General features: G+C 42.6%; 1 protein-coding gene across 1 annotated transcript; it reads right to left on the bottom strand.

Moving 5' to 3' along the window:
• On the bottom strand, positions 1 to 25,886 carry LOC136503931 (uncharacterized). The gene is made up of 8 exons (XM_066498850.1): positions 24,621 to 25,886; positions 24,489 to 24,536; positions 23,726 to 24,376; positions 23,613 to 23,626; positions 23,092 to 23,150; positions 499 to 568; positions 322 to 426; positions 1 to 202 (listed from the first exon to the last, which is right to left on the bottom strand). Exons 1-8 carry the CDS (start codon positions 24,693 to 24,695, stop codon positions 1 to 3), a joined length of 1,224 nt encoding a protein of 407 aa, XP_066354947.1. The 5' UTR covers positions 24,696 to 25,886.
• Positions 25,887 to 27,636: the final 1,750 nt, after the last annotated feature.

Consider the following 27,636-nt stretch of genomic DNA (forward strand, 5'->3'; position numbering starts at 1 on the left):
CTAGGAAGCCACGGCCAATCCCTCAAATGAACCCACCGCCATGGCCATAGACACCTCGGGAGCTAGCAAATCAGCAACTGCGGACTCTATCTCCCTCACAGCCACCTCAGCAACCGTGCATTCAGAGTCCTGAGACTCAATACGCAAGGGCGCACCAGAGGTTTGACAAGAAGTTGATTGGAGGCTTAGGGAAGACGAAGGCCTGAAAGTTGACAAGGAAACTCATCAATAAGAATAAGAAAAAAGGAGAACAGAAGCAGAGAAATAAAACCAGAATTCACTCACTCAGCTATCTTCTTCTTCATAAAACCAAAAGAAGACCTCGTAGGGGGAACCACGGCAGCAAAAACATCACCACCACCCTGCGACAGGAGCGGTGCGGCCGGTACTAGAGCCTCAGAAGAACTCGAACCCGATGTCCACTTGCTACAAGAGAACAAGACCAAAGTCAAAACAAAAAGAGGAGTTCAACAACAGGAAAACAAGAAAAGAACTCACCGACGAGTAACGAGGGCAGCATCATCATCCTCTTCCTCCTCACTCTCAACCAAGGCCACCATAGCTCCAGCTGAAAAGAGGACAAAAGTACTCGGTCAATAAATAAAAACAAACAGCAAAAGGACAGAGCATATTAATATGCTCACCTAAGAGCATGCTAGCTACAAATTAGACGCGATTCGAACCCTACAACCGTTACACCACTACTCTGTTGGTTATCAACCAATCACAACTTGATTGACCTCGCTAAGAAGGCTTTTCCTGCAAGCGAATCGAAGAGCACAAGCAAGAAGGTAAAACACGCAATCTGATATTGCAAATATGAATGACGCGAATATCAATAGAGGGTTCTAGAACTCAGTTCCAAAGGACTAATCGACATAGTGGAGGAGATCAAGAATGGGGGCCCTGGATCACTGTAAAAGGATTTGTCACCACAGTTACAATGAACGATTCAGTTTCTCGATGGAAAACTAAACTCTAAACAAAACCCAATTGTGTAGCAGCGGTGGCGGCTGTGTTTATAGTCTAAGACTCGACCTAGGGTTGGGGACGGCCAGGGGTTGGGCGCCCACAACTTGGGCTTAAGGCCCGACACGATACATGGCCAAGTTGGCCCAAATAGGTGACGCAGCACCTTGCCGTGGTCACACAGAATGATCCACGGATCTTCTGGAGCTGGGACCAGATCCAAAACGATGACGACATGTCTGCTGAATCCGAGGGTGACGTGGCAGCTGAGTTGGGAACGAATTGCAACTTGGGGAAGACCATGGCGTCGGTGTGTCCAGCGTGGCGATGTCCTCATCATCCTCCCCTTCTCGAATTGGAGTCGTCCTCGACTCCATCTTGGCGATGTCCTCATCATCCCCTCCTTCTGGAATTGGAGTCGTCCTCGACTCCATCCCATCATCAGCGAACTCCTGCAAAAGGTTAGTGACAGCAGGCAATGCACCAGACATAAAAGGTTGACAAAACATAGTATAACATGGTGCATCAGGATTATCACATAACTCAGCAGTAGCAGAAGTTGTAGCAAGAAAAGCACCTCCTTTTAACTTAATCCCATTATTTTTAGCAATGTCTGTTGGAGGTTTATTTTTAATCTCATTAGCATGTTTAATAATATCCGTAGGAGACAAAGGCAGCAATGTAATTTTCTTGTCCTTATGTATGATAGTGTATGTATTAGTTCTACCATGGTGTAAAGCATCATTATCAAATTCCCATGGTCGACCTAACAAAATGGAACAAGCTTGCATAGGGACAACATCAAAATCAGCAGTATCATGATAAGAGCCTGTGAAAAAGCTAATGCGTGCTGATTTAGTTACCTTAGTCTTACCACTATTATTGAACCATTGAAGTTTATATGGATACGAATGTTGTCGTGTGGTCAAGCCAAGCTTGTCAACCAAATCTGAACTCACCAAGTTGTTGCAACTCCCGCCATCAATGATAGTGAGAACACGACAACCCTGCACAATGAGATACATGTGGAACAAATTATGGCGTTGGATCTTCATCTCTTCTTCATGTCCCATACGTGTACTCAACACACGCTGCACAAGAAGGCTAGGGTAGTCCGCGGCAGCAGCCACGGAGTCAATGGTGATGGCCTCCTTGTCTTGATCGCCCTCGGTGGGATCTGCATCAATGTTAGCAGCAAGGGCTAAATCATCTTCAACATCACTAGCACTTACATATCCATCCTCGGTAGCAATGAAAGCGCGACGACTGGGGCACTCCTTCATGACATGTCCCATGCCTTTGCATCGGTGGCAAATGATTTTAGAGCTAGACGAGGAGGAGCTAGTAGAAGCACCCGGAGTTCCACCTTTCTTCAGCTGTGGAAACTGCACATTAGACAATTTACTTACCCCGGAAGGAAATGGAGGTGTAGATGGCTGTGGTGCAACAGGAAGCTTGGGCGTCTTCGGCTCGGAACGCTGCTGAAAATTCCTCCCATTGTGAGACCTGAAAGGCTGGTGTTGTTTGCGTCCCTGTACTTCTCGTTCTGCCTTAATAGCAAGATGATACAATTGGGAAAAATTGCGCCATTCTTTGTAATCAAGTATGTTCTGTATATCATGGTTTAAACCACCAAAAAATCTAGCACTAGCATCATCATCATCTTCATTTATACCACAACGTGCTAAACCAATAAGCAATTCTTGATAGTATGCTTCTACTCCTTTATCACCTTGTTTTAAAGTTTGTAGTTTGAAACGTAAATCACGTTGGTAATAAGGAGGAACAAAACGAGATTTCATACGTTGCTTTAAAACATTCCAAGTTTGAGGCACAGCAGCAGCATTATTAGCATTGCAAAGATCACTCCACCAGAACAAAGCAAAATTAGTAAACTCACTAGTAGCAAGTCTAACTCTATGCTCAGGAGGAACATTATGAGAATCAAATTTTTGTTGAACAGCAAGCTCCCAATCTAAATATGCCTCTGGATCAACATTACCAGCAAAAGGAGGTAGACTAAATTTAATTTTAGCAAAAGGATCATTATTACCATGATTATTACCTCCCATGCCGCGACGATTGAAGTTGAGGCGGCGACGGGCACCACCGTCAGCATACGCATCTTCATCACCAAAAGCATCCGCATCTTCATCATCAGCACGATAAGGCGGAGGGCGTTGCTCAAGCTGTTCAATGCGGGTGACCAGATTGTTCACGTTGCGCGTTAGCTCGGTCATAAGATTGCGTTGTTCAGTCATGAACGTTGCAAGCTCGCCCTTGGACATGCACTCATTGAAGTCCGTCGGAGTTCCTGCCATGGTTAGAAGATAGAAAAAGACAACACCAAAGTATTATCCCTATCAACTAAAAGGAAACAAGTGGTGGTGATGGTGGTGAAAGTGGAATGCAAAATCACAAGCGGCTTACCACCGTCTTGCCTGTATTCTTACCAATGCCAAACAGGAGCAAAACCAAAGTGGCGAAGCAATCTGTTGTGGAGCGTGGGTAAAAGTTGCAAGATGAACCTGTGCTGACAGAAGAATATGTGGAGCTATGGGTAGGCACACAATATGACAGCAAGGATTAGCAATTAACGAATGCAGATTAATGATTGTTCAATCCGGATCCAAAGTACAAATCACAGGTGCTGGCTAAGACGTGTCGAGACGTAGCGCAACAAGGTGAAAAACAAAGGACGATCGAAAGAACTCACAGAACAAGCAAATAGCCCGGATTTCTCCTTTTTCCTGAATTTTTCCAAACGGCACTAGTAGGAAACAAAATTTTTTTTACTATTTTTTTATACTTTTCTCTGAACAAGGATCACAAAAGATGCAACCACAAAAATTGGCACCTACAACTGAGGTGGGATGTGGTCTACAGAAATTCAGCACGTTCTCTGAAAAGCGTGCAAAAACTTTGACAATTTTTTTTCTATATTTTCCCGATTTTTTTTGGCAATTTTGATGAAACCAAACAGGGCGAAGCCGAGTTTGGGTCGGCCCCAAATGGTGTCAAGCAGCTGCTGAAAAAATTTCAGATTTTTCGGATAAACGAGCGAAAAGTTATGCCTGTTTTACCAAAGGTATCTCAAGGTAGGTTTTCCGGGAGGCACAACACGGCGGCGGCAGTTAGGGCAAAGCGTCCCTAAACTCTAACACCGATCACAGGATCGTCACTATGACTAATAGCAGTAGGTATTCGCCTGATGATGTAAGGAGGGTTGCGATGCAGGCAAAATAAGAGCGGCTGGCAACCTATCTAGGGTTTGCGCAGCGGCGAGAAGTTACACAAGGCGGCTAGCGGGGCAAGTCGAGTAATGTGTGGCTTCGACTTGTTGTTTGGAAACGGTGGATGGGATAGCGGCGGAAAACAAAAATCACAGCAACGGGCGATTGAACTACGACCACGAACACAATCCTAAACCAGCAACAAGACTCGACCACGGACACAAACTCAACAACACGAATCTGAAACGAAATTTCAAAGGCACAAAGGGCGATAGGACAGCGGAAATTGAAATATTTTTGGGCTTTTTGTGGACTCTAGGTAATGAACAAATATGAATCTAAGGCAAACGAGATTATACCTCGTGGTAAACCTGAAATATCTGATACCAATTGATGAGTACAGGCCCGATCTTCCGAGAGGTAGCCGATAAGTTTGATTTTGTGGAGATCTCGACGTTGGCGATCCGGCTTCAAATCAGACGCGATTCGAACCCTGCAACCGTTACACCACTGCTCCGTTGGTTATCAACCAAGCACAACTTGATTGACCTCGCCAAGAAGGCTTTTCCTGCAAGCGAATCGAAGAGCACAAGCAAGAAGGTAAAACACGCAATCTGATATTGCAAATATGAATGATGCGAATATCAATAGAGGGTTCTAGAACTCGATTCCAAAGGACTAATCGACACAGTGGAGGAGATCAAGAACGGGGGCCCTGGATCACTGTAAAAGGATTTGTCACCACAGTTACAATGAACGATTCAGTTTCTCGATGGAAAACTAAACTCTAAACAAAACCCAATTGTGTAGCAGCAGCGGCGGCTGTGTTTATAGTCTAAGACTCGACCTAGGGTTGGGGATGGCCAGGGGTTGGGCACCCACAACTTGGGCTTAAGGCCCAACACGATACATGGCCAAGTTGGCCCAAATAGGTGATGCAGCACCTTGCCGTGGTCACACAGAATGATCCACGGATCTTCTGGAGCAGGGACCAGATCCAAAACGACGGCGTCGTCGTCCCCTTTCCAACGCATCCAAGAATGGCCCGTTTCGATGTCGTATGAGAAAGTTATGACCGAAACAGTGACGACGTGTCTGCTGAATCCGAGGGTGACGTGGCAGCTGAGTTGGGAACGAATTGCAACTTAGGGAAGACCATGGTGTCGGTGTGTCCAGCGTGGTGATGTCCTCATCACACTTAGAGTAGTTTAACACTTTATTTTTCATTTGGCCATACTATTAAGGGGGTATGAACTAGTAGCTTGACCTAGGTGAGTCTAATGGGTTAGGTGTGGTGCACAATTATCAAACTTAGCACTAGGTAGCTCAGGAATAGCCTAAAGATCAATTCGAGTCAACCTCATTCACAAAGGATTCTGAATTGGAAGTGAATGGAGGGTCAAATGTTGACCGGACGCTGTTTTAGTGATGACTGGACTCACAAGTGCTACGTCCGGTCAGTGATCAAGGCACACAATAGAAGTCGAGGAGCGACCAGACATTGCATAGTGATTGGAACCGGACACACCTCTAGTTGTATCTATAGCAGTAGGGCCTTACTGTCAGGGAGGACTAGACGCTGAATAGTTAATGACCGGATGCTGAGTTTGTAGCATCAGATCAACATCAGAGAGGGTCCGGAGACCAAACTTCCTAATCAGACGTGTCTAGTGGATGTTGACTGGACGCTGGCTAGCGTCAGGTCACTCCTACAGCCTTCTTTGATAGGTTGATGCCACGTAGCCATTGCCTACTAACCAGACGCGTCCGGTCACTTCAACCGGTGCATCCGGTCACCCTGAAAACTGTTGAGTTGGACAACAATGGTCATGTTTTAAAGTGGGGAGTATATATGCTTCTCCTACTCGTCCAACTTAGCACTCTTGCATATTTGTTCAGCTAAGAAACACCTTTGGAGTGTAAGGGAGAGCAAGAGCCTAGTGGGGTGATTGAGATTTGATAATCCAAGATTAAGGACCTCATTAGTGCATGGGGAGTAGCAAGTGTGCATCCACCTTTCTCATTGGGCTTGTCTTGGTCAAGTGAGAGTTTGTGCTTGTTACTCTTGGTGATCATCATCACCTAGATGGCTTGGTGGTGATTGGAAACTTGGTGATCATCCGATGGAGCTTGTGGATGACCGAAGTCATGGTGTGAGCGGTTGTGGTGATTCACGATGATAGAGTGTCAAAGAATTAGCCCATTGAGAGCACTTGATCCTTACGTGGATCAAGGGAGAGCTATACCCTTGCGTGGGTGCTCCAACGAGGACTAGTGGGGAGTGGCGACTCTCCGATACCTCAGAAAAACATCACCGCATTTCTGTCCTTCTCTTTACTTTGAACATTTACATTTGAGCAATTCAATTCATGTCTTTACATTCTTAGAATTGCAATGCTAGAGTAGGATTAGAACCTAGGGTGCAAAAATTTTGTGTGGTAGAACAATAGAAACACTTCTAGGCACAAAGGGGTGAAATGAACTAAGTGTAAGGCTTAATTATTGAAAGAAATTTAGAATTAGCCCAATTCACCCCCTCTTGGGCTTCTTGATCCTTTCAATTGGTATTAGAGCCTCGTGCTCCTTAAATTAGGCTTAACCGCCTAGAGCAAGATGTCACACGGGGATGGACCCCCTCCCGTCTTTGACAAAGTGATTTTCCTTATTGGAAAATTCGCCTGAAGGCGCACCTAGAGGCTTTAGATGTTGGAGTTCTCAGAGCCGCCTCACAAGGTATCCCAACACCTAGGGATCCCGCTAACCTTCAAGGTGATGAGGTTCACTAATAGAAGTGGAATGCAAAGGCTAGAAACACTCTTTTTAGAGGCCTTTGCAAGGATGTCTTTAACCGTGTGTGGAACCACAAAGACGCCCATTCACTATGGTCAGACATTTGTGTGCTTCATGAGAGAACCAAGAGTGAGCGTGAGGAATGCTATCACCTTGTAATGAGGAAGCTTACTTCATTTGAAATGCTTCCTAGTGAAAGTGCTAATGAAATATATTCATGCTTGAATGTTCTTGTAGAGGAGGTCAATGGGTTTGGACTCACTCAAATGCAACCATCCGATGTTGTGAGAAAGATCTTGAGTGTCCTCGCCATTGACAAGTATGGGCATATTGTGATGGTGCTTCATCAAGGTGATCTTTCCATCACTATGCCAACTCAAATATTGGAGAAGATCAATGCACGTGAGATGTACATGCACATCACTCCACAAGATGGCTCTTTTTCCACCAAGAAGAAAGATTTGGCATTCAAGGGTAGCCAAGAGAAGAGGGGCAAAGCAAAAGTTGATCATGATAGCTCAAGTGATGATGAGATTGATGATGCAAGCCTTGCCCTCATGGTGAGAAGAACCGACAAGATGCTCAAGAAGCTGAGCAAGAACGGTGTCAAGTTTGATGGCAATAAGAAGAAATTCTTCACTAGTAGTAGAAGGAAGCCCATCTCTGAAATAGATTGCCACAATTGTGGAGATCTTGGTCATCTAGCCCATCAATGCTCCAAACCCAAGAAAGATGACTCAAGTGATGATGATGATGATGAGAAGAAGAAGAACAAGCCATACAAGAAGAAAGATGGCAAGAAGAAGGAATTTTACAAGAAGAAGAGGAATGGCAAGGCCTATATTGTTGGTGATTGGCTCATGGACATTGAATCATCAAGTGGCTTATCCGATGATGAAAGTGAAAATGAGAAGGAGAAGGAGGTCGCTCTTGTGATTGGCTCTTCACTATCTCCATTGACACCACCATCATCATCCTCTATACAACGAAAGGTACAAAAAGATGATGATAGTAGTGGTGATGACAATGCTAGTGATGATGAGAATGGTAGTGATAGTGATGAAGAATTTGAATCACCTTCTTATGATGATCTTGTCAAATTATTAAACCAATACACTAAAATCATTAGAAAGACAAGAGCTAAAAAGGAGAAGCTAGAACTTGAGAATGACTCACTCTTAGCAAAGTATGACATAGCCAAAAAAGCTAATGATGAGCTTAGAGAAGAGAATAAAATTGTGTCATCCAAACTCAAGGAGCTCAAAACCTCTAAAAGGGAGCTTAGAGAAAAATATGATAAACTTGAGGAGATACACAATGAGCTCACCACTAGTTACAACTTGCTAAAAGAAGAGTACACCAATCTCAAGATTAATCATGATAATCTTGTTCTTTCTCATGAGTTATTGTCCAATGAGCCACATGATGCTACTAACAATGTTTTTAAGATTGATATAGCCACATCATGTGATGACTTGATTGTTGAGAGCATTGAGCAAGGTTCTAGTAGCAAAGGCAAGAAAGTGGTTGAATCCGACAACTATGATGATTATGTCAAGCTCAAGAATGAAAATGAAAAGCTCAAGAAGGATCTTGAAAAGCTATCAACCATCAACACAATTGTGGTAGAGAATCTTGACAATAATCATGATATGGATCTTGAGAATGAGATGCTTAGAGAAGAGAACAAGAGACTTAAGATGGAGAAGAACCATGATGAACTTAGAGAAGAAAACAAGAAACTTAAGTTGGAGAAAGAGCATCTCAAGATCGGTTTGAGCAAGTTCACAAGAGGCCAATATCTCCAAAGTGAGATACTTATGAACACCGTGATGAAGATGGATAGAAGTGGTATTGGGTTCTTAGCAAATCAAGAGAAGAAAGCTCAAGCTCAGCACCAACAACAATACAAGTCAAAGCCTAAGCCAAAGAGATGCTTTGAGTGTGGACAAGAAGGTCACTTTGCTCATGAGTGTGAAACTCCACCACCACAACCCTTGCCCAAGCATGCTAGACCCTTTGACTTCAATGCTCACTACATGCTTAGAAAATATTCTAGTAGAAAGATGAAAGTCATGTTCTTAGGTCCACCCAACAAGAATAGGCCTAAGCAAATTTAGGTGCCTAAGTCACTAGTTGAGAAAGTCAAGGGCCCTCATCAAGTTTGGGTCCCTAAACAACAAGCTTGATCTCTTGTGTGTGTAGGTGAACTATAAGACCGGTGGAAGTCATTGGGTTATTGATAGTGGTTGCACTCAACATATGACCGGTGATCCTCGTATGTTCACCTCACTAGATGAAGAAGTAGATGGTCAAGAAAGGATTACATTTGGTGACAATTCAAAGGGCAAAGTACAAGGGTTGGGCAAAGTTGTAATGTCAAATGATCACTCAATATCAAATGTGCTATATGTTGCTTCATTGAGTTTTAACTTGCTATCCGTTGGACAATTGTGTGATCTTGGCTTTCAATGTTTATTTACCGAGAAGGAAGTGGTTGTGTCAAAGAAAGATGATGATCAAGTTATATTCAAGGGCTTTAGATACAACAACCTATATCTAGTGGATTTCACCTATGAAGATGCAAACTTGAAGACATGCTTATTCACCAAAACATCACTTGGGTGGCTTTGGCATAGAAGACTTGCACATGTTGGGATGAGTTCACTCAAGAAGTTAATGAAAAATGAATTGGTAAGAGGTTTGAAGGATGTGAAATTTGAGAAGGATAAGCTTTATAGTGCATGTCAAGCCAGCAAGCAAGTTGCCAACACTCATCCAACCAAAGCTTACATGACAACAACAAGAGTGATAGAGCTTCTCCACATGGATCTATTTGGACCAACAACTTATAAGAGTTTGGGAGGCAACCTCTATTGTCTTGTGATAGTTAATGACTACTCTAGATACACTTGGGTGTTCTTCCTTCATGATAAGACCGAAGTGGCCGCATGTTTCAAGAAGTTTGCCAAGAGAGCACAAAATGAATTTGAAGTGAAGCTGAAGAAGATAAGAAGCGACAATGAGAAAGAATTTGACAACACAAACATTGAAGCATATTGTGATGAAGTTGGGATCAAGCATGAGGTCTCCTCAACCTACACACCTCAACAAAATGGTGTAGTAGAGAGAAAGAACCGGACACTAATCACCCTTGCAAGAACAATGTTGGATGAGTACAATACACCTCAAGATCTATGGGTGGAAGCCATCAACACTGCATGCTATGCATCCAACCGCCTATTTCTTCAAAAATTTCTTGGCAAGACCCCTTATGAGTTACTCAATGGGAAGAAGTCGGGCGTCTCATTCATTCGGGTGTTTGGTTGCAAATGCTACATCTATAAGAAGTGGCAACACCTAGGGAAGTTCCAAAGATGTTGTGATATTAGTTTTCTTGTTGGTTACTCATCAAAGTCCAAAGCATATCGAGTATTTAATCATGCCACCGGCTTGGTTGAAGAAATATATGATGTAGAATTTGATGAATCTAACGGCTCCCAAGGAGCACATGAGAATCTTGATGATGTACGTGATGAACCATTGAGGGAGGCTATGAAGAACATTCTGGTTGGAGACATCAAGCCCAAAGATGATGAAGATGATGTTCAAGTGATTGATCCACCCTCTTCATCAAATGTGCCACAAGATGATGATAAAGATGAGAGAATAGAAAATGAAGATACTTATATCTCTCATGACCAAATGGTGACACAAGCTCAAGATGTTGATGCTCCACAACCTCCTCTTCAAGTAGTTGATAGAAGAAATTCTCCTATACTTCAAGCACATCCACAAGATCTCATCATAGGCAGTCTTTCTAAGGGTGTAATGACTCGCTCTCAAAAACTTGCTTCCTTGATTGAACATCACTCGTTTGTTTCTTGCATTGAGCCTAAGAATGTAGAAGAAGCTCTTTAAAATCCGGATTGGATAAATGCCATGCATGAAGAATTGAACAACTTCACCTGCAATGAAGTTCAGACACTTGAATAGCGCCCACAAGATGCAAGAGTCACTAGAACAAAGTGGGTGTTTCGCAACAAGCAAGATGATCAAGGCATCATTGTGAGGAACAAGGCAAGGCTAGTTACAAAGGGGTTCTCTCAAGTTGAAGGGTTGGATTTTGGAGAGACCTTTGCACTGGTTGCAAGACTTGAAATGATTCATATCCTTCTTGCCTATGCATCTCATCATGAAATGAAATTATATCAAATAGATGTTAAAAGTGCATTTTTAAATGGCTTCATAAATGAACTAGTCTATGATGATCAACCTCCCAGGTTTGAAGACCCTAGATATCCTAATCATGTTTATAGGTTATCCAAGGTGCTATATGGGCTAAAGCAAGCCCCAAGAGCTTGGTATGAGCGCCTTCGAGACTTACTCATTGAGAAGGGCTTCACCATTGGGAAGGTCAACACCACGCTATTCACCAAGAAGCTTGAGGGAGAGATCTTCATTTGTCAAGTATATGTTGATGATATCATATTTGGCTCATCAAATGAAGACTATTGCAAAGAGTTTGGTGAATTGATATCGAAGGAGTTCGATATGTCTATGATTGGAGAGCTTACATTCTTTCTTGGTTTTCAAGGCATGCAAATGAGAGAAGGGATTTTCATCTCTCAAGAAAAATATACCAAGGATCTTCTCAAGAGGTTTAAAATGGATGAATGTAAGTCAATCAAGACACCAATTCCATCTAATAAACATCTCAACCTAGATGAGGGAGGTAAATTGGTTGATCAAACTCTCTACCTTTTTATGATTGGTAGCTTGTTATACTTGACCAAATCTAGGCCCAACATCATATTTAGTGTGTGTATGTGTGCTAGATTTCAAGCTAATCCTAACGAGGCTCACATGGTTGCTGTTAAAAGAATCCTTAGGTACCTTAAGCACACACCAAGCATTGGTCTTTGGTATCCCAAAGGAGCTAGATTCCAACTAGTTGGCTATTCTGATTCGGATTATGCCGGTTGCAAAATTGATAGAAAAAGCACATCTAGAGGGTACCATTTGCTTGGTAGATCACTAGTGTCTTGGATCACTAAGAAGCAAAATAGTGTGGCCTTGTCCACCGCCGAGGCGAAGTACATTGTCGTGGGTGCTTGTTGTGCACAAATCCTTTACATGAAGCAAACTCTTCTAGACTATGGTGTAGTTCTAGAAAAGGTACCTCTTTTGTGTGACAATGAGAGCATGGTAGAAGTTGATAATAACCCAGTTCAACACTCTCACACCAATCACATAGATATATGTCATCACTTTCTTAGAGATCATGTTGCTAAAAATGATATATCACTAGAAGGTGTAAGGACCGAGGATCAATTGGCGGATATCTTCACAAAACCGCTAGATGAGGCTACTTTTTGTCAGTTGAGGAATGAGCTCAATGTGCTTGACCTAAGTAACTTCACTAAAAATGAGCTTGTGTTGTCTCTTGCATTGCATTGTAATATAAAACATGTTTAATTTTTAGTAATGCACTTAGGGCTTGTCTAACATGGTTAAGATAACTGCCGAAAAGCATATGAAAAAGCTTAACCTTGGATCAAATTTGATAAGCAACTAGATTTTTTTTCAAATATTGCATTGCATTGCATATGCATGTGTGTTGCTTTGTTGTTTCTTTTCGGTTATCTTTTGAGTATCCACTGTGTTCATCAACAAATAGGGAGAGCATTTGAAGCTCATATTGGTTATAAACCCTATTGAGTAGCCACATGTTGCTCCTTGACTCTCTTGTTGCCTATTTTTCTAGAAAGAACTATAACCGAAGGCAAATTATTTTGAAAATTGGAGGGTTTGAGAGAGGTCTCTCATATATGTCCCAATTGGTGTTTATTTTGGTCCTATCAAAGTTGGGACTTGATTGGGAAAAAACATCACGGAGAAAGGACAAACTACAGCTAAAGAGGGAATGAACACAGGGACCGGACTCACCCTTTGCAGCGTCTGGTCAGTACATCTGGAGGATACAGTAACTGATGAGGGACTGGACAAGTGTCTCACGTGCGTTCGGTGACAAGTTGAAATTCACATCCGGTCAGTGAGAGATGGAACACATGATTGACCGGATTCAGCTATGCGTCCGGTCATAGCGCCACGGACACGTCCGATCGCTGTCAACGACGTTCTAGAGCTCTCTGTTTGTGATCAGACTATGGAGGAGCAGTGTCAGGTCTTTTCCGTCTGCGTGTCTGGTCGCAACTGTGTTCACGAGCTCTGTTTCAAAACCCAATTGATGCATGGGGTCCACCCTCCTCTTTCTCTTGACCGCTCCATTTTTCTCTGCTTTGTATGTCATCCTACCATTGCTCTAACCCTAAACGCCGCCGCCATTGCGCCTCTCCAGTTACTGTGCCCTCTCCGGTCACCGCGTTTCCCCCATTGTTCCTATGCCGCCGCTCCACCGTGACCACCTACACCTGCACGCTCACATTTGCATCACCGTGCCATGACTTCACCAAGGTCACGCCATCTGCGTTGCAGCAGCATATGCCATCAGTGCCTCCCTCGCCATGCCCACGGCCACGCCCACACTCGCCGTGCCCGCAGCCACACTGCTCTGGCCACCATGCCAACCATCACCGCTCACGCAACCCTAGCCGACACGCTTGCCACTCTGTCCACTGCGCGCCATCACCAGCTCTACCCACCCCATCCGCACACCTGCAAGCAGCACCGTCACCACGACCACCTGTTCACCCCATGCTCGTGCCACCCTCACGCCCACGTTCTGCCGCGTCCCTGCTTATCATGACAAGGGCAGTCACCACCACCACTAGGATCCACTACCACAACTGGTCGTGCCATCTCCTTACTCGACCATGATAACTCAGTGCTCGTGTTCCCAGTGTCTGGTGCTCCGTGTCCGGTGTTTCCTCGGTTCACTGCCGATTTCTCCAGGATCCTTTGTCGTGATTGTGTGGTGCCCCGATGTGCTTAGTTCTCACCTTTTCATAGGTCTCGGCTATGATCTAAGGTAGCAAGTCATCTCCTCTTTTCTTATCTAATTGCTTGCTTATTCTAAGGACCATCGCTTCTCTAGAATATATAATGCTTATATACATCATTCCAATCTATCTTGTGCAGCAAGTTGGGCAGTGAGGCAGTGGAAGTTGAGTAGTGACAGATAAACTTGGGGCCAAGCCCGCGAGTAAGGATTGAGGCCAAGGCTCAGCAAGTGTCAGTTGGGCGGTGATTCTCAGTGCTAGGGGGAGTCCGTGATAGTTGGCCTTTGTCAGTGGCAGTTGTCCTTTGCTAGTCAGTTGAGTTCTTTGCAGTGTCAGTTATGGCTTATTGCAAGAATGTCAGGGGGTGGTTCTAGCGATGATGAGACATGTCCGCCTCTCCTGATAGAGTAGGAAAAGGGAAAGGGGCCGAAGAAGACCACTTCAAAGAACAAGCGTAAGAGAGGTGACATAGAGGCAGAGAGAGCAGCAATAGTGGCCACTGCCACAGAGCTTGCTGAGAGAGGTGGAAGAGGCAGTGGTATTCGCATTGGTGATCAATTGTCACCAGCTCAGAGGACCGTAGTTGAGCAGCTTGAGTCCAGTCTTGGTAGTCCACATGATACTATCATGCTTGGAGGTCGGTGTGTATCTCTGGAGGATGCACTAGAGGGTGCTCGGGTGGAGGAGATTGAGCCTCAGGAGGAGACCGAGCAGCACCAAGAGCAGGCAGAGCAGCCATGGCTTCGACCATCTAGTCGTACTTGCACCTAGGTGTCACCGAGTCCTGAGACACAGAGATGTGGTTCTCATCCACCTCCCAGACCATAGGGTCTGCCTCCAGTCGTACACTTGGACTTGCAGGCAGCCACAGTTAGATAGGTGCAGCAGCTCCATTTTGTGGACTTTGAGCAGTGGTTTCCGTCGAGGTGGGATGAGTGTGCTTCAGAGCAGTTTTACACAGTGCTACAGGAGGACTTCTACAATGCCTACCTCAATAGTGGTGTGGCATTTAGATCTCAGAGAGTATGCTCCTTAGAGGCTATAGTTGTAGTTGCAGGAGAGCAGATCTATCCCCACCTCAGCTACCTGCTAGATCTAGCAAATCTCCTAGGATGGACTGGTTGGTACATTCCATCATGGGTTAGAGAGTTCTATGCTTCTTTGTGGATTGACCTGGGGCATACGTATATTCACTTTGCTTTCAGAGGTCATCACTACAGGCTATAGAGCTCAAGGGCTAGGAGATATTGAGGATTCTAGAGTCTCTTGTTTGGATTCATGAGATCTGTTATGGAGAGACAGAGCCACCGAGACGCCCCCATGGCAGACTGGTACCACCCATAGACTTGGTTAGAACTTGCTTCACTAAGCCATTTGGAGAAGGATCGAGCCACACACCATGCAACCTTACACCTATAGCTCATTTCCTTGATGCAGTCATGAGGAGGTCTTTGCTCCTGAGGAGTGGCTATCGAGCGGGGTCGACACGTATTCAGCTTTGGCTGGTCCACCACTTGATCTCTTAGACTGTGTTTGATATTTGGGATGTGATGCTCTCAGAGATAGAGGACACCTTAGTAGAGGCTTTTAGAGGCCATCGTAGTTGCTATATGCTCACTGGATCACATTTCTTATCTTACAGGTAGTTTCATAGATGTCCCCAGAGATAGTGGCTGAGTGGAGTTGTGCTACTATAGAGTTCCCACAGTATGGCATGAGCCAGCTATTATGTCATAGTCATGGGAGGACTCCCAGCCAGCCTAGCCATATACTAGAGGTGCCAGAGACTGTAGCTGAGCAGGACGAGGCCATCAGGGCCATTGCTGAGACCGAGTTAGAGCATCTAGAGGCACAGCAGGAGGACATGGTTGAGAGTGACCCAACTAGTAGCTTAGATGAGGACTACTAGCCCATCATGCATATGCCACCATGTGCACACGATAGAGAGGCTGGTGCCTCCATCTTAGCTCCACCACAGCCACAACCATCGCAGACAGACCCCGCCTTCCTAGCTATACTTGAGCGCATGCGGTAGGACCAGGCTTGTCAGGCACAGGAGATAGTAGCTACCATTGCTTAGGTGCAGGCATGTTAGGATCAGCTCTAGCAGCAACAGCAGGCCATACAACAACAGCAGCTTCTTGGATTCATGCAGCATGCCTTTTCGGCTATGGGGATTACTCCTCACCAGCTCACATCATAGCTCGGTCAGCCTGCTACTACTACCCAGTGACTCTAGCTATATAGCCTAGTGGGCTTCAGAGTCAAGGACAGCCAGCTGCACAGTTTGCCTCCCCTACCGAGTAGGTGTCTTAGTGGTTTGCTTCACCAAGGACAGACTAGGCTCAGCACTTCACTATGGGTTTCACTCCTACTCAGTCCATGTCAGTGCTAGTGACAGACACCCCTATTTTCAGGAGTCTTGGTGCTACTTTCAGTGAGCACACAGGACAGCCTACACCTCCTGAGTTAAGAATCCTTGCTCCTACCACTATTGCTCCGATCATAGGGACTACTAAGATGATCTCATCCTCTGTTGCTTCATCTGAGCCGCCTCTGACAGTCTCTCCTACCCTTGAGGTTTCAGCGATAGCGACAGCGGCAGTTGTGGCTCCACTTCCCATATTGCCACCTTCTGAGCCATAGGATTAGGCTACTACCACAGCTTCAGCGTTACCACAGGTCGACCCAGCTATCGAGTCCACCGAGCAGACCTAGACCGCTTCACCGCCACTTCAGTGATAGAGGGTCCGACCACTCAGAGGTTAGGGTCCGAGGATGATGCAGCTCGGTTTCAGATCTCTCACCACACCTCAGTGCCGGGCTCGTCTGCTTCTACCCCGCCATCCAACCCTTAGGTCTTGGTGCTTGATGCCAAAGGATGAGAGGGAGCGAGTATGTTTGATTTAGGGGGAGCTTGTGGGATCTTTTGTGTGTGATACTTCATGCATTCATGTTTACTGTCAAGCATTGTGTTATATGTGATATATGTGTGATTGTGAAACTTATGTGACATATGTGCTCTCTACTTTGATATATATGTCATGTCGCTTTGTTATACTCTTTTGCTTTGCTTTCGTGTTTTACTCTGATACAAATGAGCTTTACTTTGTGTACTCATACGTATTTCATATCTTGTGAGTACATTGCGTTGGCTTGGATCATATAAGCATGCCTAACCCCTTTTGTTCTTATTGTCAATTGCTTATATGAACCAAGCATGTTGAAAACCTCACTCATCTCTTATATATAATCAAGGTTGTGTTGTCATCAATCACCAAAAAGGGGGAGATTGAAAGCATCTAGACCCCTAGTTGGGTTTCGGTGATTAATGACGACATGAGATTACTATGACTAATGTGTATTTTGTAGAGGCAACTTGAGTTAGGTCATAGTAATGATGATTGTTTGGGTAATTATGGTTTTCATGCCCCTATCGATGGAAATTGTTTCGATTTTTAAAGGATGGGCGACAAGGTTAAGGACGGACTAGTTCTAAGTGTCATTTGACATTGGAGAGACACTTAAAGTATTTTACGACTTTGTTTTTCATTTGGCCATACTATTAAGGGGGGTATGAACTAGTAGCTTGACCTAGGTGAGTCTAATGGGTTAGGTGTGGTGCACACTTGTCAAACTTAGCACTAGGTAGCTCAGGAATAGCCCAAAGATCAATTCAAGTCAACCTCATTCACAAAGGATTCTGCATTGGAAGTGAATGGAGGTTTAAATGTTTATTGGATGCTGTTTTAGTGATGACCGGACTCACAGGTGTTGCATAATAGAAGCCGAGGAGCGATCGGACGCTGCACAGTGATTGGAACCGGACGTGGCTCTAGTCGTATCTGTAGCAATAGGGCCTCACTATCAGGGAGGATCAGACATTGAATAGTAAACGACCGGATGCTGAGTTTGCAGCATTAGGTCAACATCAGAGAGGGTCCAGAGACCAAAATTCTTGATCGGACGCGTCCAGTGGATGTTGACCAGACGCTGGCCAGTGTCAGGTCACTCCTACGGCCTTTTTTGATAGGTTGATGCCATGTAGCCATTGGCTACTAACCAGACACGTCCGGTCACTTCAATCGGTGCGTCCGGTCACCCCAAAAACTGCTGAGTTAGACAATAATGGTTATGTTTTAAAGTGGAGAGTATATATACTTCTCCTACTCATCCAACTTAGCACTCTTGCCCATTTATTCAGCTGAGAAACACCTTTGGAGTGCAAGGGAGAGCAAGAGCCAAGTGGGGTGATTGAGATTTGATAATCCAAGATTAAGGACCTCATTAGTGCATAGGAAGTAACAAGTATGCATCCACCTTTCTTATTAGGCTTGTCTTGGTCAAGTGAGAGTTTGTGCTTGTTACTCTTGGTCATCGCCATCACCTAGATGGCTTGGTGGTGATTGGAAACTTGGTGATCATTCGGTGGAGCTTGTGGATGACCCAAGTCATGGTGTGAGCGGTTGTGGGTGATTCACCGCGATAGAGGGTCAAAGAATCAGCCCGTAGAGAGCACTTGATCCTTGCACGGATCTAGGGGAGCTACACACCTACGTGGGTGCTCCAACAAGGACTAATGGGGAGTGGTGACTCTCTGATACCTCAGAAAAACAACACCGCGTTCCTCTCCTTCTCTTTACTTTGATTATTTACATTTGAGCAATTTAATTCATGTCTTTATATTCTTAATATTGCAATGCTAGAGTAGGATTGGAACCTAGGTTGCAAAACTTTTGTGCGGTAGAACAACAGAAACACTTCTAGGCACAAAGGGTTGAAATGGGCTATGTGTAGGGCTTAATTATTAAAAGAAATTTAGAATTAGTCCAATTCACCCCCCCTCTTGGACATCTTGATCCTTTCTAGCGGGTTCGTCATGCTCTTGCGAGCTCGTAGAGCCTAAGAGGAGCAGTGGAGATGGCCGAAGTGACAAGATTGGAAGCTCGGGCTAGGATCGTCCATGGTGGCGAGGGCTGCCATAGGAGGCAGTAGGGAAGCAGAGGGAGTCCAAGAGAGATGGGGCGACAGCGACACGAAGATGCGATGCCGAGGCCATGCTTTTATAGGCCAGAGATGGAGCGGAGAGGGGCTGGGTCGCAAGCTCAGAGGCATGCCACCCATGGTGGCTGAGATCGACGCGCACGAGCGGATCATGTGGGGAGGAGCAAATGAGGGTGAAACAGGGACCGGGTAGGCGCGGTTGGGTCCTAGCGGGGCGCGGTGGGCATGGGTGGGGGCATGGATGGCGCTCGGTCAGCGGGTGCCGGCAATGGCGGGCGGATAGGGCCAGCGTACTGAGGTGGAAGATGGGCCTGATGTGTGGGCTCTATGCGTCAGCGACTGAGAGGGGAAGTGAGAGGTGGGATCTAGCTGTCAGCGACTGGAGGAAGAGCTGACGCGACTAATAGACGGGGCCCACATGGCGTTGAGAGGCAGAGGGAAGAGCTACAGGCTGGCTAGCTTCCATGTAGAGAAGCGCCTTAGCCCAGGTGAGGAAGGGAGATGGGTGCAGGAGAGATAGGGAGTGGGCCAGAATTGGCCCAGCCGCCTAGGACAGCTGGAGGTTTTGTTCTTTTTATTTTCTTTTTGTAAATTCATTTTGAACCTAAACTTTTAAACCCTTTTGAAATCCATTGAAGTTTGGACTCATTTGAAAATTTTGAGGTGTCAAAGATATTCACTTTTCAAACTTAGTTTTAAAACTTACAACTAAATTTATTTTTAAAACAAAACTTAATACTTAATTTTATAAATAGAACAAAACCCATTTGAGGCTTAACTTGAATTTTTTTCAATTCACTTTTCATGCAATAAAATTAAATACAAAGGCATGAATGCAACAAACAAACTAAATTAATTATAAAAGTTTTTATAAAATCACATTTTCTACTTGTTTACACCAAAATTTGGGAAGAAGAACGTGCGAACTCGAATCTTTCAAGATTGTGTCATCAAAGAATCGATTATATGTGAATCGGTATCAGCTGATTTAGATGCGACGTCAGAATTGGCTATTTTATAGATGACATCAACAGACGGCGTTAATGGGCTATGCTTGAATGGCGCTAGGAAGATGTGTCGGACTCTACAAATGAGGAATATTAGGGTCCAAGTAATTATTAAGTTAGGAAGTTTTCTTTTATTTCAAGAATTGTAATGAGTCGTATTTGAGTATGATTTATATTTAGGTTCCGAGTATAAATATTAGACCCTGGTTATTGTAAAAAAAACAAACATGCAATCAATACAATCTTTCAAGCTTTCGCCATCGCATTAAGAGTAGGAGTATTGTAGATTTCAGCGAGTTCTTCAGCAAACAGGGTTGCATCAACTAATCGACCTCCAGCTTGCTTGTGAGTACCGTCACGACTTGTATTATGCTTATAAAGCTGCATCAGCTGATTGATCTTTTATGAGCTATAATATAAGTTAGTTATCGATTCATATCGTTGTTTGTAAGGCTACATCAGCTAATTGATCTCTTATGAATCATAATATAGATCAAAGTTATCGATCTTGTGTTAAATAACTTGTTTAATACAATATCACCAGTTATCGAATCTACTAAGATTAGTAAGATTTTCCTTGCTGTTTTTTATTGATTCAGCAGTTATCGATCTTGTTATAATTAATATTTTATTAATTATAACAAAATCACCCGATTGAGATAGAGATAGATCTTGATCATATCATCTTAATTGGTCGTCCTTTGATCTGGTCACGCTTCAAATCTTATAATTAATGGCTTAATTCCGCTAGATCGGTTGTTTTATCTCTATTCCAATCAAACATAGTATGCATCCAAAGACATGTTTCAATCTTGAAAAAACTCACTAGTTAATAAGATCTAATCTAATGACACTACTATAGCTGCATCGATCCGGTCGAACCTTACTGGTAAGACTTTAGATTAGAAATTATCGATTAGTGGTCTTGTTCATGATCAAGATATGTACTCTGTTTATTTGCTATGACTGCATCGGCTATTTTAGCCGATTTATCTATACTCTCACGTATATAGCATATTTTCATGAATCTGTCGACATATAAATGGTTTTATAGATTTTTTGGCTTTAGTTTGTTATTATTATCATAGCTGCATCGATCTGATCTAACCTCACTGTTGATGATAATAGATTATATTTAAATTGTTTGTAGATTAATTTATATTAGACAGTCGATTTGTTCATATGTTATACTCTTTTCATCAAAGTTATCGGCTCGACGCTTTATATCGATCATGTTCCATTTAGCCGATGATGCTTTCTGATGTTCCATAAACATTGGTTATTTTGATTCATATCATTATCATTTAATATTAGCCGATAATCCTTGATTTAAAGATCTTCATTTCATGGATACGCCGGATATCGACTATTTAGTCGATAGCCTTATTGAATTGGTTATCTAGCCATACATTTGGAGCTGTCTGGTGCAACACCGATATATTCTACCTTAAATTACTGATAAGATTTTCTCTTCTTATCAATTGTAGGTCAAATTAACTGACACGTCATTGGGTTTTCAGAATTGGTTGGTTTTGTGTTGAAGCCAAGCAGATCTCTGGTCTCGTTACACTCAGATCATCTGGCTTGCTGTGTGTTGATCACATCGCCACATTTTTGTGTCAACATTATTGTTTAAATTGTTATCAATCTAATTAAATCTTAGAAATTTTAATAAAAATATGAATATTTTTTATTTAGTATTTTATATTCACAACCTAAAATAGAAATTTTGAGGTGTGACACTTCTCAAGAAATGTAACTACAGTGATGGTGGAAACAAAAAAAAGTAATGAACATAAATGCCACATTGGTCATCGTTGACGGTCACTAACACCAATTATAAACCGTCAACATAACCTGTATTTATACTTAATTCCATCACCAAACATAGGTATAGGGGTTTAAACTAATAAATTCTATGAGTTTTGGTGAATCTGTGTTTTCAGCGGGGTTTATCCAGAAAACCATCAAGGTGGACCTAGATGTCAGATTTAATTACGTTTATCCGCGGCGTAAACAACACTAGAAGACCCCAGAAGACTCTCCACCGAATATCGAGCGGAGACACTGACATGGGGGCTGGCCGGCCCCACCTGCAGGCTGACCGGCCTGTGGGACCCACGTGTCAGCCTTCCCTTCGAATGTCAGTTCTCCACCACTTAAGGATTGCATCTCTGTCCCTACCCCCTCCTTGGAGGCATCCCTAAAATCCTAATTCATATCCCTCAATCAGATCAACACACATCAGGAGGATTAGGTCTAGAGCTCTCCAATGTAGTAGATTAGTAGCTAGTTGGGCTCATGCTCAAGTTCCGGATCTAGTCTTGGAGGCTAGGCAAAGCCTTGTATCTTCACTTCTACATCTTGTAAGACTTATTATCAATTTATCATATTCTTATCTACATGGCTATGCTTACTTTGAATATATATCTTGCTTATCTATGGTTATCATTACTTTTATGTGCGGGTTGATAGAGCGCTTAGCCTACTAGTTTATCGATTGGACTAAGTAGTCGAGCCTCGTGTAAACATGGTGCTTATACGATGCTCTGTCTATGAGTGCACCATGTTCTTTGGTTGAGTGGTAGCAGCAGGAGGTGACAGCCCCATCTATCCTTTGTAGTCCACTTCAAATTGAGCAGGTTCTTAAATTGTAGGACCGTAATCGTGTCAGTAGAGTTATCTATTGTGGGTACTCTACTATCTAAGCGGCGTCCCAAAGTGCATAAGAGTAGAGTTAGTCTTAGCTATATATATACTTTGATCATGTAATAGGAATATCATAGGAATCTATCTCACCCGTTGTTCTTCCGAGTTGACTAGTTTCCGAGTTGACTAGTTTATATTATCTTAGTGATCTATCCCCTGAATGTCATTATGTTTTATTCCTATCATTACATTCACCCCTGCTTTAGCTATGCTGGTATGTTGATTAGTAGGCATTCCTTTGTTATCTAATAAATCTTTACTCCATTGTTTCCCTATAGTAAAATATAAATAACGATACCTAAAATACTCTTGGTAAAATACTACAATGATATTATGTACGCTCGCGGAATCCTGCATATTCTATTTGCACTTAATAAATAACAACAGCCATATGAAATACAAATCAACTCTCCTTACCCAGAATCTGTATTGAACTAGCAGTCCCCTTCAAACTATTGGTTTGTCCAGAACACAACCTATTTACAAAAAAGTTGTAATACGCAACCAATAATAACATGGCAAGAAGAAACACACGAAAGCAATTTAGGAAACCAAACTAGGGCGAAAAAATAGAGTGAACAGAGGATCAAGCTCGAGAAGGCAGGAATTTTATTACATAGAAAAAGACGAAGACAAGCCGAGGAGAGAAAAATAACTTACTAAATGCGTTTTCAGAACTTTACACACTCACAACATAAAGTCAAATAACAAGCAAACATCACATTATCCAAACGTTCGTCAAATTAATTTAGAAAATCTTGAAAAAAAATCACATTTTTTCTATAACTAAATTTGCAAAGACTTAAACCAATCTTGTCAAGTTTTATACAAATATTTAAATCATTTATTTTTTTTAGTGTTTTCTATTCACAACCCAAAGTTGAAAATTTTAGGGTGTGACAGTAAATAACCTTAGGAGAAACCAATAAAAGAAATACATTATAACCTGCACCTGATATACATACCAAAGACAGATAAGAAAAAAAGAAAGCTATGTTCCTAAGACACTATTATGACAAATTTGTTTACAATTGACAAAAAATAAACTTACCACAAGATAGTATATGCAACCTCCAAGAGCTTGACAGCGTCTGACTTTCTCATTTTTGCCTCTATTGAATGCTTTGATATGATGAAGCAACCATTGTAACACATAACCACACCAATTAAACTCATTGATGTGCTTAGTATCTTCGAATATACCAAAATATTTGGGGCTGGGAACAATATTCGAATTCAAGCATAAGAAACTGCTCAAAACAACTAACATAAAGCAAATAAACAAGTCTTCATCTGATAGATCTTCCTTCTTTATCAACTTATTAGCAAAGAAACAAACGAGAGGAATCTTATCCTTTCCAAACTTGAATAAAACAACATCCATGCCAGCACTTCTATCAGATGGGAATGCTCTTCTACCCATAGGAAGGTCAAGAACAAGATGAACTAACTCCTTAGTAAGCGAGATAACCTTTCCAGCACGTATAATATCACCAGATTTGCAGTCAACTAACCGTACAACCAACTTAGCAAACTTGTTCGACACAGAGCATTTATTGAACATCGGCAAAGAACCAAATCGATAGCTATCAATAACGACCTTCTTCTCAAGGGACAAAGCAGAGATCACATTCATGAAAGCAGTGGCCGAAAATCTTGTGAATCCCTCTGTAGTCTTCTTTTCAGATTTCATCCTCTTGGACTAAAATAAAATAAAAAACTTCACAAACCATATGTTCCAGAGCTCACAAAACAGTAATAAGCCAAAAACAATTAACATGATCCAATAACTAAACAAACAAAGAAACGATAACATTATGCTTCAATGCCATTTGAAGCCTTCTCTTCAAATGCTTAATCTTCTGATATTGAAAAATACAAAACAAAATTAATGCAAAAAAGAAAGACATTGTACATGGTACATGAAAAAAAGTATATAAAAAGACAAGTACATCTTTTAGACACTTTTGGTATAAATGATTCTTGATACTTGAATTATCGCTGGAAGAATCATCCTGCATTGACCAACAAAAAATAAGTACATGCAAATATAGAGCATATAAAAATTTTGGAAATACAATGAAAAAACCTGGGTTTCTGAAAATGGTTGATAGGAATCGTAATCCATAGAAGGAAGCTAAGAACACTGGACATCTTCAAAATCACCATTTTCAGAATCACCAGGGTAGATAAATCAACTACACTAGTAGGCCTTTTCCAAGCCATCTAGAAAATAGCAAACAAAATATGAACAAAGAATAAAAAAAAATATAAAACTTGATGACTGATGAACCAAGCAGTAAAACTGCAACAGACACATAAGAACCTGCTATCATAAAAAAAACTAGTAATTTAACATCAAACTAACAGACCATTTCTATGAACTATAGAACTGAGATAACTAGCAGACCATTTATAAGACTATAAGTAATTAAACATCAAACTAACATACCATTTATAAGAACATTCCTAAAAATAAATAAATAGCCGTTCCAATCCAAAAATAAGCATACAACTACAATCTAGGTAGGTAGATAAGCTAGAAGACTTACTCTTCAAAGCAGATTCATAATGAGTTGAACACACCTGAATATATCAGTCATGCTATAGGTCTCACAAAACAGTAACAGGCCTTACAGATAGAGAGTATCATGCTAGATAGGTAATGATTTGAACACAACTGAATATTCAGTCATGCTACATCAGGGAGAACTGCAACTATTTGCAGACTAAATACAGCTACAAATTGTACACCTACAAGAACTTGCTGTTTGGACTTTGGAATATGACCACACTATTTTCAGACTACTTATAGCTTGCACACAGATAGTTATTTTTCAGAAAAAAAAAAACAGATTGCGGCCTGTGCAAACAAGATAACATGTCACACTGGAAATATTAATCTCAAATGCAAAACAATCCACGAGCATAGAACAATCCAAGAACAGTAATAAAGATGTCAGATGATCATAGTCAGTTTTCTGACGTTGACTGCCCTGCTAGTAATGGTATCCACACCCACACATAGTAGAGGGATCAGAGAAGACACGGATGACGCGTTCAGTATGTGAGGGGAGCTGATGCTGCTGAGCCAGAGCAGAGGGAAGGCGACGAAGGACTGGGAAACATCTCAACAAGTCTGGGGAAAGAGAAAATTGACAGATCAGCGGAAGGGAAGCTCACGGATCCTCTCCTATACCTCTACATCCTCCCATCCCCGTCCCCCCCCCCCCCCCCCCCCCCCCCCCCCCCGGCCAACACAGGACACCAATGGCCAGCATCAACCAACCAACAGCCCTATGAATCGGGTCTCATGACCGCATACCCGCATGCGCAGAACACGGCGGCAGAGACCCCGCATCCGCGCTGGATCAAAACCTAGAATGAGCAAGGCATCCAACTACCTCCACCAATCACAGATTCAAAACAAATAAACACAAACCAATCATCCAAAGACATGAATAATGCGACAACCAACTCTAACAACAAAGATTTTCTAGCACCACATAGAAAGCGGACACAACGTGCCTCGCCAAACCCTAGAAATCGCCAGTCACCGCCAACAGGGAACAATAGTACCGAGAGGAAGACGAGAGGAAATGAACATGAGCAAAAAGAGAAACAGACACTACACATTCAGACACGACTCCCAAAAAAATCAAATAGTAGCGCCATGCGAACCCCACATGACAGACACAAAGCAGACCGCCGGAGAAAGATGAGGACCAACACGTGTCAGATCCAAAGGCCATGAAACCGAGCGTTAACGGGTGTTTGGTTTCTCCGTGCCCTCCTAAAATTCTTGTCACATCGAATGTTTAGGCACATGCATAAAGTATTAAATATAGACTAATTACACAACTTGTGACTAATTTGCGAGACGAATCTTTTAAGCCTAATTAGTCCATGATTTGACAACGTGGTGCTACAGTAACACATATGCTAATAACAGATTAATTAGGTTTAAAAAATCATCTCGTAAATTAGCCTCTATCTATGTAATTAGTTTTATAATTAATCTATATTTAATGCTCTTTATTAGTATCTAAATATTTAATGTGACATAAATTTTAAAAACGACTAAAAAACCAAACACCCTCTTCTTAGACGCCAGCAAAACAACCGAGTGTTGTTTAGCTTTTCTATTTAGTTATAGTAGATTATGAAGTTGGCCAATGTTTCAACAGGCTTTGCTCCTCGGCATAACCCGCCGCTGTGCTCATCCCTGGAGGGACAACTGCGATCAAGGAAATCAGTATGTGTGGGCCATGCAAATCTAAGGTCACACTGAAGCACGTGGGAACACTGGTGTCTGGTGGGTCCCTAAGACGAATGTGACTAGAACAAACAGCAACACCACCCACGATGTGTAAGGTTTAGCAACATTGATAGCCTCAATGCCCCCGCAGATTCATCTCGGGTAGAAATTAGACCAACCTCTGGGTAGAAATTAGACCAACCTCAACAGGGGTTTATAGAATTTCATAGACATTAAATATGCTGATATGACATTGTATTGATGAAGAGACAGATGATAAAAGTTTTATGATAAAACTCTTCCGCACTGTTTCTAAAATATGAGCATGTTGAAAACTGAAACATAAAACCCAATCATATTGACCTTAGAATCCTGAAAACGACGGCATCCACGTTTCGCACACTGACGGCACAACAAATTGAGTGTGGCCTGGGACATGGACATGAGGTCAGCATCGGGAGCCTCAGCAACGGCAAAGACCAAGGCGAAAGTATCGAACATGACAACTGACGGGTGGCACTAGTGGAAGTTCATGTCTCTAGGACCGCTCGGTTCCTTGTTTGGGAACGCCTCTGTTTCAGTCAATGTGATGACTCTTTATTTGTACTCTTAGTGCCATATGTGTGTCTATTGGGACTAGTTATCCCAAGCCTTTGTAATCTGGTTTCTTTGTCTTAGTTAATATATTTGAAGTTATTATAAAA

Source organism: Miscanthus floridulus, chromosome 14, assembly GCF_019320115.1.
Source record: "Miscanthus floridulus cultivar M001 chromosome 14, ASM1932011v1, whole genome shotgun sequence".
In the NCBI taxonomy this organism is placed as follows: Eukaryota; Viridiplantae; Streptophyta; class Magnoliopsida; order Poales; family Poaceae; genus Miscanthus; species Miscanthus floridulus.

Excerpts from the sequence above, each read along its gene's own strand:
- LOC136503931 (XM_066498850.1), bottom strand. The coding sequence starts at position 24,695 with ATGCAGGATGATTCTTCCAGCGATAATTCAAGTATCAAGAATCATTTA. Across the intron at positions 569-23,091 it reads TAGTTCAATACAGATTCTGG|CTGGAGCTATGGTGGCCTTG; the intron begins GTAAGGAGAGTT and ends TCCTCTTTTCAG. Across the intron at positions 427-498 it reads GCTGCCCTCGTTACTCGTCG|CAAGTGGACATCGGGTTCGA; the intron begins GTGAGTTCTTTT and ends GTTCTCTTGTAG.